Genomic DNA, 22,858 nt, shown 5'->3' on the forward strand with positions numbered 1-22,858 from the left:
TACTCTTATGGAAGGACATTTAGTTTTGATTCTAAAAACTAGTAGTTAATTTTGAAATGGTAAACTTTGATTATATGCAAAAAGATTTTTGTTCAAGATGGCCAATTGACTATATATGCTCTCTTTTTGTGAAAACCCATTACAATTATATTAAAGGTATGAAAATGGAGGTAAATCTGTAACACTGACAAAAACCAATAAGATTTCTTTAGTAGATGACAGATTTAATTCTTTTCCTGAACTCAACAAGTGAAGTAAAATAACTGATAAAATACGATGGAGGAGGTCACAGGCTGGAAGAGGATTTTTCACCCTCAGCAATATTGACGTTTTGGGCCAGATAACTCTTTGTTGTAGGGAGCTGTCCTGTGACTTGTAGGGTGTTTTTGCAGCATTCCTGGACTCTAGACACTAGAGGCCAGGACCACTCCTTCCAGTGTGACAACCAAAAAATGTTTCCAGGAATTGCCAAATATCTTTTGGGAGAAAAAACTGTGAAACCCTGGACCAGACAATGAGTCACAGAAACACAGCCAAGAAGAAAGTCTATCTGCCCTAAAAACTTTAGGAGAGACTCAACACTTAAAAATACCAAATACAAAAGAGAAGGGGCATGAAAAGAGATTACAAAAGCCAGTAATATTTCTATACACCAATAAAAACCAGTTAGAAAATGTTCTTTAAAAAGATACTGATTAACAATGATAAAAAAGAGCCTCTAATATTACATTTAACCAAAGATGAACAAGGCCTTTAAGGAAAATATTTTAAAGTTTTAGTGAAATACAGTAAATATGTATAAATAAACGAAGGTGTCAATTATTTCTCTAGACCTCCAGATTTAAAGCATGCTAAATAAAAATCCCAATATGAAGGCATGCATATATGTATGCGTGTGTATGTGTATTCCTTGATACGGAAGAGAAAAGGGTCAAGAATAACGAAGACATACCTGGAGAAGATGGTGATAAATTCAGGTCAACTAGGTTGAAGGGTGGCCCCCTAAAGAGATACATCTATCTGGGAACATGTGAATGTGACCTTATCTGACAGAGTCTTTGCAGATTCTATGTTAAGGATCTCAAGATAACAACAATGTGGGCTATCCAGGAACATCCTGAATCTAATGATACTAATCTCATAATCCAATGTCCTTATTGGACTGGAGAAACACAAACATCCTGAGATGGAGAAACTCCATCTCAGGATGGAGACAGAGATTGCAGCTATGTAGCTATGTGCCAGGGAATGCCTAAAGTTACCAGAAGCTGAAAGAGGCAATGGAAGAGTCTTCCCTAGTGCCTTCCAAGGGAGCCAGCACTGTTGATATTTTGCTTTCATATTTCTGGTTTCCATAACTGTTAGAGAATAAATTTCTATTGTTTTCAGCCACTAGTTTATGGTAATTTGGTACAACAACACTAGGAAACTAATACAACAGGTATCAACACTTACTGTGAAACTATAGAGGATAAAACATTGTAGCATCGACACAGTGGAAAAAAAGCTGATCAAGAGAACAGATTAGAGAGCAGGGCAACATCCTGACTCACACACGGAAACTTGACTTGTGGCAGAAATGGCATGGCAGATCAGGCAAGAAAAGACTGACTGTTCAACCAGTGGTACTAAGAGAAATGTTTATTCATATAAGGGGAAAAAATGAAATTAAATCCTTAAGTCAAACACATATGCAAATATCAATTCTATGTAGAATAAAGAAGACTTAAATGCAAAAAGGAAAAATGATTTTTTTAAGACAGTGATATCAGGGTCAGAAAGGATTTCTCACACAAACACAAAGAACACTAATAATAAAAGAAAAGAATGATGTATATAACTATACCAAAATTCAGAACACCGTTCATTAAAATATTACAAAGAAAATGAAAAGCCAAGCCACAAAATGGAAAAAGATTCATTTCTCAAAAGGAAGCATTCATTTCCCAAAAACTGTTTCTCTTTTTCCCAAAAAATGTTTCTGAGAATAAATTAAAAGACAAAATTTTAAAAGGAAATGGACATATTACAGTGTATGTTCAGTAAAAAGATAAAGAAAAAAAAGAAATAGGCAAAAAATAAAGAGTACCTATCTATAAAGGACAAATGGTTGATAATCACTGATGAACATTATTAATAATAGGGAAAATATAAATTAAATTCACAATGAGTTACTACTGTACATATATACGTACATACATAAATACATACCAACCAGTTTGGCAAAAGTCAATTTTGTAGAAAATTTTGATGAGGAGGTAGGGCAACATGAATTCATTTCCTGCTGGTGTTGGTGCAAATGTCTACAAACCCCCTGGAAAACCATTAATCAGAATATGCTAAAATTGAGTCTGAGCAAAACCTATGACCCAGCAAATCATCCGCTTGGCTTATGACCTGGGAAGGCTCTTGCACGTGGATAGGAGTGCATGCACTAATCTGCAAGGATGTTAATTAGCTGCATTATCATAATTATAAAAGTGAAAATAGCTGAAATATTTGTCCACCTTCGAATGAATTAATAAATAGTAGTATATTCTTTCTAGGACATTCTATACAGAAGTGAAAATAAATGATGTAGCATGCATCCGAATGGGAAAACCTCAAAGAAATAATGTTGAGTGAAATAATGAAGTCACAGAAAGAAATAATAGGATTATATTTACATAAATTTCAAATGAGGTAAAATTATATAATATGCTATTTGAGTATGCATACTTTGGTGATAAAACCACAGAATGATTAAATCCAAATTCAAAACAGTTTTTAACTATGAAGAAGAGAAGAAAAAGAACATATAACAGTTTCCTAGGTACTGGTAAGGTTCTATTTCTGAAATTTGGTGGTAGGTTCTTGGATATTCACCTTAAAATGTTTTACACTCTTTCTAAAGTATAGTGATATGCCAACAAAAATGAATGAAAGAAAAAATACCAAATACCAAGACACATCATTACAAAATTTCAGAAAACAGAAAGGAGAGTACAAAAGTTTCTAGAGAAAGAAGAGATTACTTAAAAAGAAACGCAACTTCTCTTATAATAAGTAATAAATATGAGTAATAAAAGTGAACCAAAGCTTCAGGTGGTCTGAGGGGAAATGATTTTCAATTTAAAGGTTTACATTCAAACTGTCACTTGAGTGGACTGTAGAATAAAAGATTTATTCAACATTAATTAAGAAATGTACTCTCCCATGCACTTTTTCTTTAGGAAGGTGCTCGAGGACATAACCCACCATTATCAAGGAAAATATGAGATGCAGGAAGCAATGGCTCTCACACACTACAGCAATCCTGTTTGGACCCAGGTTACCTCTCTGAAGGGGACCTAGAAAGCAACCAGTTCAAATTGAAGCTGAAAGCATAAAGTTTTGAGAAAGCAGAATTAAAGAAACAGTAAGACTTTGGACATATCTGAGGATATAGTAAAATAACAGAGGACTTAAAATAAATGAACGAGTTCTATTTAAAATTGCTTTTGGGAACACTCTTGTGCAGCAACATTATTGTAAAAAACACTGTTTTGTTAAAGGACAAGCACTATTTAAATAGCTATGGAAATGAAAATGCTATTCATTGCTTTTCAATATTTAGAATCAACCCATATGAAGATTAAATGAATAAAATGAAGTACTTTCCTACATTGTTAATAAGTCAAAGAAAGGAAAGTACAGTAAGTGGAGGGTTGAAGTGCTAACGTCATCTTTTAATTGAGCTAATAAATAATTATACTAATTCAGTCTTTTTTCTATAGAGCTTTTCCTTCATTGTTCCAGAATAACTCTCCGAAGCTTCAAGGAGTACACTCTAGGCTAATATACTGGGTTTTGCTAGACAAATCTATGGTCTCCACAGACATGGTTTTCATGGGACAAAAATGGAAGATTATTCTATTTGACTTTCTGCTATGATAGGTAAAGATTTAGTTTGCTAATATACTTTGAAAATTAGAAATGCCTTGATAAATGCACAGTTTTCAAGGGAAACCATGAGAGGCATAAGTAGATTTGAGATTGACATTAAAAATTTTAGATGCGGGCACCTGGGTGGCTCATTCAGCTAATTGTCTTTATCTTGATTTTGACTCAGGTCATGATTTCAGGGTCATGAGATCCAGTCTGCACTGGACTCCATACTGGGCCTGGAGCCTGCTTATGAATCTCTCTCTCCCTCTGCCCCTCCCTGCCCCAATCTCTCTTTCTCTTAAAAAAAAAAAAAATTACAGGTGCATATCTTGTATGTGATGCTTTACATGCTTTTTAAAACATAAGTAAGAAAATGATAAGGCAAACATGGAAATCATATATTCTTATGTTTAAAAAGTTGAAGGAAAATGAACCAGGACAGAAAATCAAGAATTAAAAATAGGAAGCACATCTGTTTCAACCAACACTTTTCTTGGTTGCTAATTAGTAGCCTACTCTAATCTACATATGTTTAATGGCATATTACTTTATTCTAAATATTTTACATATATTAAGTTATTTAATCCTTACAACCATATGGCTTAGATATTATCCACATTTTGCACAAGAAGAGTTTGAGGCATGGAGAAACTAAGTTCTTATAGCAACCACAGTGAAAATGAAACAGAAAAACACGTGAACTTTTAAAATTTCTATTAGGCTTACCATTCTCTCAATCTGATGACTCCTTTCTATAAACTCTTTTGAGCTTTTCATTCCATAATTTTCTTTGTATTTTATATTTGTGATTTTAAAAGAGGCAAGGTAATAGAATGACTTATCATCTGAAAGGCAAATATAAATAAAAGATCCATGCTTAAATATAATCAGTTTCTAGTTTCCCAACCCCAGGAAATAGGTTAACTATAGTGCAGTTTATTTCTTCTTGGTACAAAAGTTATTGTGGACATTTTTTAAACATTTTGTAATTGTATCATTGTATCCAGCTAAAATAGAAAATTCAGGCCTCCAAGTACACTTTAGAATATTTTTTTACAGTGTTTATGCATATCAAAATTTTCATACAATTGGACATGCAAAATGAAAAATAAATATTGAAAGCAATTGCTGAAAGTCATGTAAAAATGATCAATTTCCTCAAAGAACTGTTACATAGATTTATCTTAGGTAAGCTGTGTTATGAAGATACATTGAACAGGCTATCAGTTTTCTCTATGCTGCTAATAAATATTAGTATTCATTGTTTTCACTTTTTGCCTATTCACTTCTTAATTCTCAGCAGTCTACTCTTGACATACCACTGAAACTTCCGTTGTCAAGGACAACAGTTGTAATATGGAATAGCTACCTTTTTTAGGGTCTTTTTACTTTTCTTTTTTTAAAATCTTAATTGTTTTTCAGCCTTAATCATATTCCCTGAAACCCCATTTTAGGCTTTGTGGACCCAGATTCTAACTTTCTTCCTCCCTGGCCAAACTTTTTCAGTGACCTTGGAGAACTCTTTATTTCTACTGCTATCCTTAGCCACCCACTGTTCAATCCTTGCTCAGGTCATGTAAATAACCCCTTTTGGGTGAGCCTACGAGGGATGTCCTCAACCATCAATTATTTGTTGATGTTAAAAGATCAACTAGGTTGGTGTAACTGGGTGGCTCAGTTGGTTAAGCACCTGCCTTCAGCTCAGGTCATGATCCCGGGGTCCTGGGTTCAGGCTCCCTGCTCAGTGGGGAGTTCACTTGTCCTTCTCCCTCTGCTCACCCTCTCTGTCTCTCTCTCAAATAAATAAAATCTTCAAAAAAAAAATCAACTGGGGCACATTCATATTTTCAGAAGTTAATGTGAACAAATAGTAATTCCAGTTGGGCAACACCAAACCAAAAGGACCCCTCCACCAACAGGAGTGAGGGGAGATCGGTAAAGAGAAGATGCAGAAGCAAATCAAAGAAATTATTTGATTGGCTATAGCTTAAGCAGCTGCCTTATATTGGTTTTGGAAAAAAAATATGAAACTTGGTACATGGTGTGATTTGTCTTTAAAGATTAAGATTTTCACTCTTCTTTCTCATTTTAAAGCTTTATCAGTTTTAAAAATTTTTATTTATTTGAGAGAGAGGGCAAGAGAGGAGAGAGAGAGAGAGAGAGAGAGAGAGAGCACTAGTAGGGGTGAGGGCAGAAGGAGAGGGAGAAGCAAAATCCCAGCTGAACAGTGATCTTGATCCTAGAGTCATGACCTAAACTGAAGGCAGATGCTTAACTGACAGAGCCACCCAGGTGTCCCAAAACTATATCACTTTTCAATGTGTCTATCCATGTAATAATGTTTGTTGCAAGTCTCACTGGCTGGAACTATGTAACACTCAATACTGGAGCAAACAATAATTTAACATCAACAAGAGATTAGTAATTAAAATTTTAATATCATGCAAATAGTATTTTTTATACGAGAGAATTTCAAGATATTAAGTCATAGAGCACTTAGCATTAGGCAATAGAAATGTGACCTGGATACTTACCCTGAACAACAAAATGCGTAACAATACCAATTGCAATTCCTATGATTGCTACAATTGCCAAAGTGAAAAGAGCTAGACGTATAGGATCCCAAAACTGCTGTCTTCTTTGATATTCAACTCGTGGGTAATCAGCTTCTGAAAATTCAAGTGGTCTGTGATAATAGAAACAATAAGAAAACAATAAGAAAGTCATTATGATTCCACTTTATGTCCACTTGTTACATTCCTCTAAAAAAATAGTTTATACTGCTAACTAATAATAGGATACTTAGATCTTGAAAAGAACACAAGGAATTAATTTGTATACACTTTCCCAATACCCCAATCACAGTACAAATTTTGGTTAAAGTTTTACTGATACTGACATTCAAGTGAGAATATCTTCCTATGGCATTTTGTCTGACATATTAGCAATTTGATATTTGAATGGTGAAACACAAAGATTAAGTTATTAAAAAGGTAATTTATAAATAACATTTTCATATTTTAATAAGGGAGTTTCTAGCAAAAGAATTATACAATAATCTCATCAATTCTACTTGATTAAAAATTAAAAAAAAACTTGATATGAATACTTTTTAATGACCTTAAGAATTTTCTTAATGATTTCTTTTAAAAGTAGCAACATTACTTTTGAAGACCTGATTATGGTTCTTCGTATTTTATTAGCACTCGCAATGAAATCAGAAATTGTGAATTGTACTTGATAAGACTCCAGTCCCTAAGAAGACTATTTCCATTTGACTATTACCTATCCCTCCTCACGTACTACCTCCCCACTCAAAATATCTTGTTATTAAGATTATCAATCTTTTAATTATTTATTAATCAAAATTTATTAACTTTATTTTCCAAAAAACAGAATAACATTCAGTGTTTAATATCATTCAAGTAAGATATTTTATGTTTTTATATTTTTAATCTTATTTAACAATATTTATTGTAAACTTATTCATTAAATGAGATAATAGCATTCTTAGGATGGTACCTACCACACTACAACAATGTTTCAGGAGCAGTTCTAGATGCCTATAGATACAAAGATTTTAAGATATACTTTTTGCTTATTGGAAACTCACTCTTTTATAAGAGGATACAGATGTAGAATCAAGTAGTTAATATATAGGTGGAAATGTGCCAAAATAAAACTTGATGCAGGAATAGAAAGCAATTTACTTTTTGGAGGTCTGTGTCAGGATGTTTTATCAGGTGACATGATTAAACTTTGAATGTTAAAAGTTCTCCAGGCATAAAGAAGGAGAAAAGAACAGAAAAAATTACATGTGCAAAAAAAGGGGGGGTGCTAAGGATGTGAAATGGTATTCATTACTAATATAGTAGTCCCCTTTTATTCCCTTGGAATATGTCCTGAAATCCCCAGTGGATGCCTGGCATTGTGAATAGTGTGAAACCCTGTTTTTTCCTATACATACATATGTATGATAAAGTTTAATTTATAAATAAGGCATAGTAAGAGATTGACAATAATAATAAAATAGAGCAATTATAACAATATACTGTAATAAAAGTTATGTATATATGATTTCTCCAAAACATCTTACTGCATCATGCTCATTCTTCTTCTTGTGATGATGCGAGATGAAAAAAATGCCTCTGTGATGAAATGAAGTGAGATGAATGATACAAGCACTGTGACTAGCATCAAGCTACTACTACCTTCTGACAAGTCAGAAGGAGGATCATCTGCTTCAGGTAGACCATAGGTAACTGAAACCACAGAAAGTAAAGTCTCTGATAAACAGGGGGTGGGGGGGTGCTGCTGTAATTAGCACTGGGAGTGAAAATATAAAATACTGCTTTTGCCCTTGAGGAATTTGTGGTCTCCAAAGTATGTGCATGATTGCACTCTTTCTCAGCACTACTGTACTAGAAGGAGGATATGCTAAGGCTGGTGGACTGATTGGGTCATGAGGAGTCCCATAAAAGTTTGAAATTGACTCTGTAGAAGACGGGGAGCCAATAAAAGCTGTAATCAGACTGAGAATTTAGGATAATCACAGGATGGGGATTAGAGCAGGAGTGCAGACAGGAAGTCCAGTTTAAAGGTTATTTTGAAAGTGCAGGAGAAAGATGGTGAGGACGATGAGGACCTGAGCCAAGGCCGAAGCAGTGGGGTGGAGAAGAGATTGATTTAGCTCCAATTCTTGACTTTTGTTGGCTGTTTACTTAGTTGTGGGACAAGGAAAGGATTAATGGCTCCCTTGTTTTGATGTCTAGATAAGTGATTGTGCCTCCTGGCAAGATGAGAAGGATTAAAGGAAAAGACAGTGATTTCAATTCAGATATCAATGTTGTTAATAATGACCAATGTGCTATCCTTACACTTGGGTCTGAGCCAAATGGAAAGTACCCTTTTAATGCCTTTTTCGCTTTGACTTATTTTATTTCAGTTGTGTCATTGACACCTGTTTGCATGACTCTAATAAAAGCAACTGTTAAAGTTGACACCACACAGCCCAGAACAAACAAAAATTTATTAGTATCCCCATATACAATACCTCCTTCCTCACCCTAATTGAAGTCTCCATCTACAAAATCTGTGTTATTAAGTATTCTTGATTATTTAGTTTGTGAATATTTTGGTTGTCACTTTTTTTTCTCACTTCCTTTTTTTCCTAAGTTTTGGCGATTTGGTTGTTTTTATCTGAGCCCTTCAAGATGCAAAAAATGACAGGAATCAAATTCTGTCAAATTTGGGGGGTTATAGACACACAGTAAGTCATGATAACATTGCATCATGGTAAAGAAGATTTTTTATTCCTGACATAAATGTTGCTGTTCTTTGAATACATGAAAGATGAATGAGAGGAACACAGTCCAGATCCTAGATCCGAATAGTCATTTGCATACAAAAGCTAAATAATTCTGAGATGCAACTGTTGGTTCCAGTTCAAGATGGCGACCCAGGAGGATCCTGAACTCATCTCCTCTCACTGACACACAGAACTTATAGCTACATATGGACTCTGAAAAAACCTGAAAACTACTTCTCAGAAAGTGAGAAGGAAACCTCATGGAAGTGGGTAGGAGAAACTGAGATATAATCTCACCATAAACCACAACCCTGGCATGGCGACCCACCACTGGGAGGGAATGCAAAATGTGGAGCTTTTTCTTGAGGAGCAAATGGTTTGAATCCCACACTGAGCATCCCAACTTTTAAAACCTGAGAGAGGAGTTCCCAAAACATCTAGCTTTGAAAACCAGCCAGGCTCACCTTGACAAAACTCATGAGTTTGTAGCAAACAGATAATGGCTCCAAAAGAGCTCCCTGGGGACTTCTCCGCTCCAGAGACCAGCTATTTCATTCTCATGATTTAACTCCAGTATATACAGCAGACTAAGTACATTATCCCAGACAGAAACGATGTACGTAAAAAAGTTCAATCTTATACCTTTCTCTGCAGACAGTCTCACAAATGGTCTGATGAAGAGAACAAACATAACCTCTAATACAGCCCCCCTACAACATGCCACTTGTGTAGAATTAACAATTAAGTCTCAGAGCTACATCTTCTTTTAAAGGCAGTTTCTTTGATGATAAGCACTGTAGTCATACCTAAATAAATAGGTGAGAAAGCTTGCCTCCTCCCAATAACTAGTTGTACTTAGCTCTAAGATTATTGTATAGAAGATGGCTGACTTTTGGACATATGACACTTCTTAGAGAGTTCAGTCTTAAACTTTAAGGAAGTTTATTTAAGCAACTGGAATTGAGTTGCTTTCCCCCAGTTTCTTTTACAGAACTTTTCTTAAAATAGAGACTTTTATAGCAGATAAATTGTGGTTCTAACTAGCATAATTTAAGCAGAAGTATGCAGAAGGAAGTAGTTCCCCTTTATTATATATTCACACATTAAATGGCATGTGTGTTTTTTATGTTAAATTGTAAAAAATGAAGATAGTCTATTTGTGCCTAAATTATTCTTTTTTTAAAAAAAGATTTTATTTATTTATTTGGCAGACAGAGATCACAAGTAGGCAGAGAGGCAGGCAGGGAGAGAGGGAAAGCAGGCTCCCTGCTGAGCAGAGAGCCTGATGCGGGGCTCCATCCCAGGACCCTGAGATCATGACCTGAGCCGAAGGCAGAGGCTTAACCCACTGAGCTACCCAGGTGCCCCAGTGCCTCCATTATTCTTATTCCAGAATTCTCAAAGTTAATCCATTTGTATCCTTTTAAAGAGTTAAATTGAAATATATGTAAGCGGGGACACCTGGGTAGCTCAGTTGGTTAAGCATCTGCCTTTGGCTCAGGTCATGATCTCAGGGTCCTAGGATGAGTTCCATGTTAGGCTCCCCACTCAGGGGGAGCCTGCTTCTTCCTCTCCCTTTGCCTGAAGCTCCCCCTGCTTGTGCTCTCTCTCTCCTTCTCTATCAAAATAAATAAATAAAATATTTGAAAAAAAAAGAAACATATGTAAGCATATATGGTTCAGGTGGACTGTACCAGTCACAAGAGGGCACTCACCTGGTAAGAGATACCCCCAAGCTAGAGCGAAACTTCCTTAATCACCAAATACAGCTACTGGACATTATTGAGATGGAATAATTAAAAGAGATGGCAAAAGAATTAATTTTTAAGTTCATAATTGGGATTTATATTCTGCCTGTCATTTTGCTTGATATAACTTAAGCCATTAATTTGAGACACTTTGCAGCATGTGTTTTGGCACAGTACGCTGTCTCTTTTTAAAGATTTTATTTATTTATTGGACAGAGAGACAGAGAAAGAGCATGAGAGGGGAGAAGGTCAGAGGGAGAAGCAGACTCCTTGCTGAGCAGGGAGTCCAATGCAGGACTCGATCCCGGGACTCCAGGATCATGACCTGAGCCGAAGGCAGTCGCTTAACCAACTGAGCCACCTAGGCGCCCTACCCTGTCTTTTTAAACTTTAATCTGTTTTAGTTAATTCAGTTATGAAATTGGGATTTAAAACAGTTCATTACTGAAATACATTGACATTATTTTTCCCATTTCTAGGCTTCATATTACAGTGGATGTGTGTGTGTGTGTGTGTGTGTGTGTGTGTGTGTGTGTGTGTGTGTGTGTATGTGCTTGATTCTCTAAGGTTATATCACTGGAAAGCATTTGTGCTATTATTGAATAATTATTTGTTGGTTTACCATTAGTGTTACCCTTGGTGTTAACATTGATAGACTAATTCTCAGCTTCTCTAATTACTAATTGTAATCTGCTTTTCAGGTCACATACATATATATGTAATAGGTATTTAACAATAACTAATAGAAATATTAAATAAATGAAATATCTCTATTATTTATATTATAGTATTTTATTGGTTGATGCAGAAGCAAAGCTTGATCTATTCCTTGTAACCTCCGTTATTATCTATGTTCTCTGAACTCCACATAGACTAGAAGCTTTTCCAGTACTTTTTATCTCCCGTAGTCTTACTATGTGACTATTGAGTTCATGGTTAAAGGTCCCAAAGTTATATTGTCACACTACCATAATAATTACAATTAGTTTATTGATGTAAAATATGTCAAGTATTTTTAGACAAAGCTCTGTTAATACTGAGTTTGGAACATACCCAGACCCACATGATGCATGATCTGGTCAGTAGGATTGTTATATGTCCTTTTGCTATACTTAATTCAATTCTACTTAAGAAACTTTTATTATGTACCTAATATATTCCTAGCAGTGGGGATATAAGAATTTAAAAACAAATACACTTTGTATTCAGGGAGATTATGGTAGAGTAGAAAGGTATAAAATAATAAAATCAATACAGTGTCATAGGAAAAATTACAGATTTACCAAGTACAGTGATAAGTAAACATGGAGGATTGAATAATATAGGTTGTTTAGGAAAGGGACAAGAAGGCCTACAGGAAAGACTTCTTAGAAGATGTGATGACTGATCAGGGCCCTTGAAGGTCAAGGGCGTTTTCCAGCATGTGATAGTGGTTAAATACATCCTACTCCTGTTTACTCCTTGCTTGCAAGTAGAACAACTTATCATTATCATAAAAGCACCTTTTTAAATAGGAATATGACCACAGAATTTATTGGGAAGTCAAAAACAAAACAATGAATAGTATTTTTCACCACCATGCAAATAAAAAATTGATAAAATCAACAAAAGAAAACAATTCATGCATTTTGGATAGAAGATGAGAAGTAAGAAGAGTTTAAGAGATTTTGGAAAACCATGTTAATGACTTAAACAGTCTAATTTAGTTCAGCTGATGGTAGTGTGGTTCTTTTTGAGAAATCTCTTTTTATGGGAAGACTTGCCAATGCTAGAAAATGTGAATCAAAACCTTGTCAGATTGTGGGTAGTAAAGGAGAGGAACTCTCCTTTGTCTTCATTGTGGTTGTTGCAGCATTTAAAATAATACAGACATCTATGATGGACACATGGGTTGCTTCCATAATTTGGCTATTGTAAGCAAAGCTAAAATAAGCATAGGGGTGCATATATCTTTTTGAATTAGAGTTTTTGTTTTTGTTTTTTTTTTTTTTTTTTGGTGAATGAATATTCAGTAGTGGAATTACTGGATCATATTGTATTTCTATTTTTAATTTGAGGAATATCCGTACTCTTTTCCAGTGTCTGCACCAATTTACATTTCTTCCAGTAGTGCACGTGGGTTCCATTTTGACACATCCTTAGCAACACGTGTTATTTCTTGTCTTTTTGATTTTAGCCACTCTGACAGGTATAAGGTGATATCTCATTATCGTTTTGATTTGCACCTGTATGATGATTAGGGATGATGCTGAGCATCTTTCATGTGTCTATTCATACGTCTTTGGAAGAATGTCTATTCAGATCCTCTGCCCATTTTTAAATCAAATGGTGGGTATTGTTTTTTTGTTTTGTTTTGTTTTTGGTGTTGAGTTGTACAAATTTTTTATCTATTTTATTTTTAAACTCTTATCAGATATTTCTTTAGTGGACAAGGGAGATATGGTGTGTGTTTATGTGTGTGTGTATGTATAATGGAATATTTTGCAGTCATAAAAAAGAATGAGGTCATGACACTTGGGACAACATGGATGAACCTAAAAAATATTATGCTAAATAAAAGCAGTCAGACTGGGAAAGACAAATACCATATGATTTCACTCATATGTGGAATGTGAAAAACAAAACAAGTGGGTAAACAGAGAAATAATAATCAGAATCATACCTATAAATATAGAGAACCAACTGAAGTTTGCCAGAGGGGAGAAGGGTGGGGCAAAATGGGTTAAGGGGAGTGGGAGATATAGGTTTCCAGTTACGGAATGAGTAAGTCATGGGAATACACTGAAATTGGGAATATAAACACTGCATTTTAAAAAACACTGCATTGGGAATATAGTCAATGACACCGTTGTAACAGTGTTTCATGGTGACAGATGGTAGCTACACTTGTGGTGAGCACAGCAAGACATATAAAGAAGCTGACTCACTATACTGTATATCTGAAATTACTGTAACATTGTATGTCAGCTATATTTAAGTAAAAAAATATTACAATCAGTCAATCAGTAATACAGTCATTTAAATAGTGATGACACATACTTTCATGATGCTTTAGACTTGTTAAGAATTTTAAAGACTAGGAACACAAATGAAAGGACTCTGACAAGAAATGCCCTTTTGTTCAAAGGCCCATGAGAGCATATCCTAAAACTGTGATAGTAAATGACTACGGCAGCATAAAGAACTAGCAAAGTGGTGGGAAACTGGGGGAATTTCAAGGATGAGTTAGTCATCAAAATTGGGTTCTCTATCAGCTAGAGATTACTGGTTTGGCAGGTCATGGAGAAGGGCAAAGTTTCAGAGTGTGGGCAGAAATCAGATAGCACCCTGCTCCTTTATTGTAATGTGTAATAAGTCTGTACATTGCAGAGGGGTGGGTATGTTAATTGCATTAAATCCTCTTTACATAATGTAATAGAATACAAAAGCATATAGGACATTCTAGGATATTTGTGATAATTTCATGGGCTTTCCAAAACTCCCTTTAAAAATTTTTTTTAGACCTATGATTTCTAGATCCAGCATAAGATCTATTCCCCTTTATAGCTTATCTTCAAAATCATGGTTGCCATCTTCTAAGCACCCAAAAGCAACCTCTTCCCATGCTATAATATTGGCAAGGTCAGCTCCACCTCTGTGAAAGCAGCTACATGAACAATAATATTTGGTAATTTAATTCTTACAAATATGGGAAACATTTCCATAGTTTTTGTGTGTTCTTCAAAAACACACCAGGCTCTTCAAAATCTTTTATTTTCTGGATGACTAAAAAAATTGCATTAGAATGATCACATCTTCTGCCTGAAAAAGGTTTTATGGTTATTATGATTGCCAAACACACTGTTAATAAGACACCTTTGATTTAATTCATTCAGTCAACATATATTCATTCAGCATCTACTTGTTTCAGGCACTATTTTAGGTAGCAGGGATAGAGCAGGACTAAAGATATATCTCTACCCTCATGTCTCTTGGTTTGGAAGACAGACAGTGAACAACACAAAATCTATATATAAATATGGGGTTGGGGTGTGATTAAGGTGATCAGAGGAGATGTCTCTGCAAAGATGACATCCAAGCAGACACAACAAAGTGAAGATGGAGTCATGCAAATGTTTGAGGGAAAAGTACCATAAACAAAGGGAACCGTAAGTATAGGTATCCTGAAGCAGGAGCAGATTTGGTATGTTGACAGAAGCGTGAAAAGGTCAATGTGACCAGGATGCAGTGAGCAAGCAGAGGAGAGAAGCCGAGGTCAGATAGAGTCACATAACAGTTCATAACCTAACCAGCCACTATAAAGACCCTTTTATGTCATCCTGAGTGATAAGGGAAACCATTATAGAGTTTTGATCAGTGGGATGGAAAGATCTTTTTTTTTTTTTTTAAAGATTTTATTTATTTATCAGAGAGAGAGAGAGGAAGAGAGAGCGAGCACAGGCATACAGAGTGGCAGGCAGAGGCAGAGGGAGAAGCAGGCTCCCTGCCGAGCAAGGAGCCCGATGCAGGACTCGATCCCAGGACTCTGGGATCATGACCTGAGCCGAAGAAGGTAGCTGCTTAACCCACTGAGCCACCCAGGCGTCCCTGGAAAGATCTTTTTAAAAGCATCACTCTGGGGGCGCCTGGGTGGCTCAGTGGGTTAAGCCGCTGCCTTCGGCTCAGGTCATGGTCTCAGAGTCCTGGGATCGAGCCCTGCATCGGGCTCTCTGCTCAGCGGGGAGCCTGCTTCCTCCTCTCTCTCTGCCTGCCTCTCTGCCTGCTTGTGATCTCTCTGTCAAATAAATAAAAATAAAAAATCTTTAAAAGCATCACTCTGTAGAGAATAGACAGTGGTAGAAGGAGAAGGTAGCATGAAGAGTAAAAGTAGGGAAGCTTGTTAGGGGACCACTGCAGAAGTTCAGGTGGGAGATGATGGTGGCTTGGACTCGGATGCTAGCAGTTGGGAGATCAAAATATATAATTGGACTCAGAATATATTTTGAAGGCCTTGCTGACAGACGTTGCTGATGAATTGGTGCAGAATGTGAAAGGAAGTGTTAAGGCGGATTCCACCATGTTTAGCCTGAGCAGGGGAAAGAAACATTTTGAAGAGGCTGAAAACCCTTTCTCAAATTAATGTTTCATGGAACTCTACTGTATAACACTGATTTAAAACAGAGCTGTTCTGTAACAGAGAGGATATACGGAACTCTACCAGTATGTAATTTCCTCACTGAGACACATTCACAAGAATCAACTGCTAAATGTCACACTGACCTATGAACTCTTTAACATAAGCCTGAAGATTCCCCATGATGGAGCCCTCAACAACTGTCACACAGCCCCTAATCATCTCTCTCAGTTCGAATTCTCCAGCCTTTACCTGTCATGCACCCAAGGAGCACTTTTTCAAGTGGCACCTCTATAAAGTCTTTTCAACATAGGAAACTCCTGAGCAGGCTTTGACCTGTAAGGAATCAGGTGGTAGACATTGACCTGAGGCATTTATTCCCTTTCTGTCAGAGGGCCTCAGAAGAGATAAAGCAAAGCTGGGATTCTAGAGAATAAAGTCTTGATAAAGAGACCTGCTTCCGGGGCACCTGGGTGGCTCAGTGGGTTAAAGCCTCTGCCTTCAGCTCAGGTCGTGATCCCAGGGTCCTGGGATCGAGCCCCGTATCAGGCTCTCTGCTCAGTGGGGAGCCTGCTTCCTCCTCTCTCTCTCTCTCTGCCTGCCTCTCCACCTACTTGTGATCTCTCTCTCTCTCTCTCTCTCTGTCAAATAAATAAAATCTTAAAAAAAAAAAAAAAGAGACCTGCTTCCATTGGAACTGGTTGCAGATACAAATGTATTTGAGAGTATGGGGGTAGGCACATGAAGACTCCTTTTTTGACTTTACCCAGGAATATGTAGATTCTCAGAATTCATAGTTAAATATAACTTATTATTAATCCATTTCACTTACTAATGCTAAAGTCCCCTTTATCGTATCACTACTCTAGACCAACCTGTTCTTAAAACCCTTCCTTCTTGGGGTACCTGGGTGGCTCAGACATTAAGTGTCTGCCTTCAGCTCAGGTCATGACCCCAGGATCTTGGGATCCAGCCCCACATCAGGCTCTCTGCTCAGGGGGAAGCCTGCTTCTCCCTTTCCCACTCTCCCTGTTTGTGTTCCCTCTCTCACTGTGTCTCTCTCTGTCAAATGAATAAATAAAATCTTAAAAAACCAAAACCAAAACTCTTCCTTCTTAACTTCTTTGAGGAAGCTCCTCTCACCTTTAAGTAACCTGATGATGGTTTTTAAGAATGCATTCCTAAATATTACATCTATCACACTAGTTATATTTCCTGAGGATTATATAAAATGGATTTAATCCTTCTGTCACATGTAATTCATTCAACAGGTTCTTACTGAGCACATACTGTATGCCCAGCACCTACTGTATGCCAAGCACCATTCTAGGTCTGATTAACAAACCTAATTCCCTGTTATCACATAAATTAAAATTGGGTGAAGACTTCCAGTTTCTTCCACCAGCTGGCCAAACCAAAAGATTAAATGTCCTTACTGCCTAGGGAAGACAGTTAGGGATGGGCTGAGAAAGCATTTCCCAAATATCTTTTAAGAATTAAAAAAAAAAAATTAATAGGAACTATATAAGAGGTGAATATAAATGATGAAAGCACAGATCCCTGAGAACTTTATAACTTTATAAATATGATTTTTTCATTCTGAATTTAAGGCTTTGGCTTTGATTAAAATCAACCAAGTAAGTGATGCCTCTCAAAATTAGAAACAGAGCCAAGATTTTATGTTGAATACGGTTAGTTTGACTCAGTAACATGAAGGAAAGGGGAAGAGTTGGCTAAGGGTTTAAGTAACAAAAGAGAAGTTATTTTGTGGGGATTATGTAAACATCCTTTAACAGAGTATGACCAATATTATTCAATCTTTTTTATCACTTTCACATAACTTCCTCATTGGGCATTATCTCTGTTCTTAATGTCATTAAATGTTACAAAGAAACCCTCTAAAATTAATTTGAAGTGGATGAAGTGACTCTATCAGATAGTTGATGCCATCAGAATGAGAATTTAAATCTCTGATTATCCTTGGTACTAAAGAAATGTAAATAAGCAAGTTTAAGGTAAATGATGTATACTCCTCCATGTGCAGCATACATATTTATGTGCTAATCGGGTGTTCTCACAGCAGCAACCCTGAGGGGAAATTCTTTTTGTGTCTTACACATGTCTTAACGCATTTGTATTCAACCTGAAGCACAGATACACATTAGATATTTTGTTTGGGAACAGTTCTCTCTACTTCTTGCCAAAAAGCCTTCATTTCTGGTAATGCCCATGATTAATAATAACTCTTTAATGACATGGGTTAACTGAGGTTAATAACTTTCCTTAAAACACACACATAGTGAGGAACACATGTTATTGGAGAGAAACAGCAACAGAAAACAATATAATATTCATTTTAAATGCAATTTTGAATGCATAAAGGAACTTGTGAAACTCAGCAATATCCATAGACTTAGACCGCCTCTCTCTAGTGTTTGGCCATGGATATAGGGCACAGTAGGATTAAATCACCAACAATGGCCTGTCTTTCACTGTGGTCCACACTATGGTCAGTTAAAAAACATAAAGTTTGCTTTGAGTGATTTGAGTTGAGATAAAATATAGTTCTTAGAAGCACCCTCTGGAGCTTGCTACCTCTAAATTCCCATTTTAATGCTTACTAGCTGTGTGACTTTAGCAAGATACTTAACTGTATCTGTACTTCAGTTTTTTTTTGAAATCAGCAAAATGGGTATTATAGTATCTACTTCCTTAAAAAATACTACATCATAAGTTTCTTGTGAAAATAAAATGAGACTATATATGCAAAGTGCCATGAGTACTATAAATGTTTTTGCAATTATTAAAATGCCATTAACTTGCTGATTTTCATTTTTAAAAAGGACAGCTTTTCCAGGTATAATTCAATCCAAGTGTCTTCCCTGCCTTTCAATATGGTCATTTTCATATGGTCAATTTTGATTCTCACTTCAGTAGAATGTTCTTCTGCAATCTTACTTGACTTTTTTGCTTTGAAAAATAAAATGATTTTAGTAAATTCTAAGGATGGGAATGGAGAGTAATAACAATTCAATTATTTTTCAAAGACAGTATTAAGTCCTCTCAAAAGAGCCATGGTCATCATGCATTTTGATACCATTTTTTTCTTTCATGCCTTATTTAGGTTGAAGCTCAACAAGTAGTGGTGGTTTCTATATAAATCCTGTACTATACTAGATGTTTTACTGTAATATAATTAAACTTCAGCACTGTATTTCTAGAACACAGTTATTTTCCCTTTCTTTACCTTGCTTGCCTAGTCTACATTTTACAGTTGAAACTTACACATCTACTATCACAATTTCTCTCATCTCAGTTAAGTGTTTCTGAGATCATTCCTTCTATCACATTGAATCTCTAATAAACACATTTTCTTTCCAAAAATTTTAGGAATACTCTTAGGACAATTCTGACATTCTTGCCTGCTGTACTGAGAGACAATGAAACATATTGCTTAATACTTGCGGATAGCAGATAACTTTTTTTTTTTTAAAGATTTTATTTATTTATTTGACAGAGAGAGACAGTGAGAGAGGGAACACAAGCAGGGGGAGTGGGAGAGGGAGAAGCAGGCTCCCCATTAAGCAGGCAGCCCGATGTGGGGCTCGATCCCAGGACCCTGGAATTGTGACCTGAGCCGAAGGCAGACACTTAACCACCTGAGCCACCCAGGCGCCCAGCAGATAACTTTTTAATAATCTTTTGTCAAAGAGGTTGCTGCCTGGGTTCTCCTCTAGGATTCTTGAGGTCTCCTGTCTCACATTTAGGGAAGCAGATTTGTGTGTTTCTTACTTTGCAACATCTCCCCTCTGTCAATCATGGTGTTGGGCAGTTGACACATTTTATCTAAAATTTGTCCAATAATTTACCATGTAGCTATTAATAGTTTCCTTAATGATGAATTAACTAATACTTAGATTAATTTGGACAAGATAATTTTGGCAAAAATGGGGAAAAGATTTCGAATTCAGGACTATGATTCCAACTCTCCAATTGTTTCTGTAATCTACACATCTACCTTTGTTAATTAAACCCATAAATAATTAAGCTCAGAGATTTGGTTTAAGTCTGCCTCACTATGTTCTTACTGAACAATCAGAATGGAGTTTAAGCTATCCTCTTTGATTTCACTTTTGCACTCTGGCAATTTATCCAACACGCTTGAAGAGAAATATTTGAAAAGTGCTTTTCTGATGGTGTTTCTTCTGCTTATATGTCTTCTCCAGCTGCATACTCTCTACTGAATTGAGAATAAAGGGATAGAAAATGATTATGTGTATAGTTACATTTTCAAATATTTCATAATTCAAGCTGTCATATGTCCTCATTATGCTGGCTTTGTAATAGTTCACACTGAATCACTAAAAAGTTTTAAGTCTGCATCTTTGCATTGAAAGTGGGTTTTTTTGTTTGTTTGTTTGTTTTTTGCTGGCAGAAAAATAGACACATAGATCAACGGACCAGAATAGGAACCCAGGAATGGACCCACAACTGTTATGCTCTACTAATCTTCAACAAAGCAGGAAAGAATATCTAATGGGCAGTCTGAAGAGTGAAGACTGACAGACTGAAGATCATCTCTTCAAAAAATGGTATTGGGAAAACTGGACAGCAACATGCAGAAGAATGAAAGTGGACCACTTTCTTACATCATACACAAGAATAAATTTAAAATGGATGAAAGACCTAAATGTGAGACAGGACACCTCAAAATCATGGAGGAGAACACAGGCAGCAACCTCTTTGATATCGGCAATAGCGACTTCTTACTGGACGTGTATCTGGAGGTGAGGGAAACAAAAGCAAACATGAGATAGAGGAGTCTAAGATGGCAGAGGAGTATGAGACTTTGGTTTCTTCTGGGTGAACTCAGCTAGATAGCTCTCAAATCATTCTGAAGACCTGTGAACTCAACCAGAGATCTAAGAACAGCTGCAACACTACAAATAGAAAATCAGCCACTTTTTGCAAGGTAGGAGGTGTGGAGAAGTGAATCTTAGGTAATATATGGGAAGTTAAACTGCAGGGGAAGAGAGTTTCCATAAGCCAGCTGTTGGAAAGTGATTAAGAGCAGAGTGCAAAATCAGAACTTTTAGAAGTCTGCCCTGGTGAGCGATGTCCCTACCTGAAAGGTACTCAACTGGCAAAGCAGGGCAGATCCCTAGGTGGGACAGTGTGGTCTCAGGATCCCCAGGCTCACAGAGAGAAGTGGGGTGGTGGCTGAGTGAGGCAGAGTTCCCAGGCATTGAAGCATGAAAGCCAGCTGGAATCAGCAAGCCCAGGAGTGAGTGGATTCTCAGCTCAGGGTTGCCATAAACCATGAACAACAATATGGTCAGGCAACTACTCTCTGACCAGGGGCCCAGCAAACAGCAGAACCACAGTGGGACTACCCTTCCTACCCTAGGAGGAGTGGTGTGAGTGCATGCTGCAGGGCTTTGTAGGGTTTAGAGAGTCAAAACAAGGTAATATGGCTGTGATAGAAACACTTGGTCACAGACTGGGTGAGCATGGAATGAGGATGGAGACCAGGGAGACAGGAGTGACTGACTGCTTTTCCCAGAGGGTGCACTAAGGAGTGGGACCTTGAGGTTTTGGCTCTAGCACTGGAGATTGGGAGGCTGTCATTTTCATTCTCATTCTCTAAAGCATCATGGAAAGCCTGCAGGGAACAAAAGCTACATAGAACAATCCAGAGTAGATTACTTAGCCTGGTCCCCTGGCAAAGGAGATGCAATTCCACCTGGGCAAAGACACTTGAGAATCAGCACAACAGGCCCCTTCCCCAGAAGATCAGCAAGAACATCCAACCAAGACCAAGTTTACTGATCAATGAGAACTGCAAAACTTCAGTGCTAGGGGAATACAGTACACAGAATTTATGTTTTTTCCCCCATGATTGTTTTACTCTTTCAATTTTAATTTTTTCTTTCTTTTGTCAAACAATGTTTTTCTTTATAGTTTTGGGATGTAGTTTCTTCTAACAGACCAAAATATAACCGGGATATAGTATATTGCTCTGTTCTGTTCACCTGTCTTTTTCTTTCTTTTGTCATTCTTTTTTTTTTTTTGTCTTTTAATTTTCATTTTTACAGTCACATTCTATTGTTTCATTATATTTAACTTTATTTTTGTTTATATGTGTTTTTCTTTCTTTCAATTTTGGGATCTAGTTTTCTAACAAACAGACCAAAATACATACAGGATCCGGTTTACTGCTCTGTTCTTTTCACCTGTTTGATTATGTTCTCTTTTTTTCTTTTCTTTTTTTTCAGGTTTGGGTCTCTTCTGATTTGTTTAGTGTATATTTCTCTGGGGTCAACCTCATTCATCTATTCTTTTCTGGACAGGATGACAGGGCTGAAAAACTCACCTCAAAAAAGTGAACAAGAGGCAATACTGACTGCCAGGGAATTAATCAATATGGATATAGTAAGATGTCAGAACTAGAATACAGAATAATGATTATAAACATACTAGCTGGGCTTGCTTTATTTCTGGAGAAATAAAAGAATGAAAATCTAATCAAATCAGAATGAAAAAAGCAATTAATAGGATACCAAAAAATGGAAACTAACTTTTGGGATAAATGAAGCAGAAGAGAAGATTAGAGATATAGAAGACAAAATGATGGAGAATAAGGCTGAGAAAAAAGAGAGATAAATAACTACAGGATCATGAGGGGAGAATTTGAGGGCTAAGGGATACCATAAAGTGAAACAATGTTAGAATAATTGGGATCCCAGAAGAAGAGGAAAGAGAGAGGACGGGAACAGATGGTAT

The 22,858-nt window shown here is 36.5% G+C and overlaps 1 protein-coding gene across 2 annotated transcripts in view; it reads right to left on the reverse strand.

Annotated features, from left to right (window-relative positions):
- The window catches only part of LOC125093777 (transmembrane protease serine 11F), a 74,493-nt gene that overhangs the window by 27,677 nt on the left and 23,958 nt on the right, over positions 1-22,858 (reverse strand). For both annotated transcript variants that reach the window (XM_047719435.1, XM_047719436.1), the window contains exons 2-3: positions 6,441-6,592; positions 4,633-4,751 (exon numbers count right to left, since the gene is read on the reverse strand). In XM_047719435.1, coding sequence (XP_047575391.1) covers positions 4,633-4,751; positions 6,441-6,592 — 271 coding nt within the window. The remainder of the gene's footprint in view (positions 1-4,632; positions 4,752-6,440; positions 6,593-22,858) is intronic.

This window comes from Lutra lutra, chromosome 2, assembly GCF_902655055.1.
Source record: "Lutra lutra chromosome 2, mLutLut1.2, whole genome shotgun sequence".
NCBI lineage: Eukaryota > Metazoa > Chordata > Mammalia > Carnivora > Mustelidae > Lutra > Lutra lutra.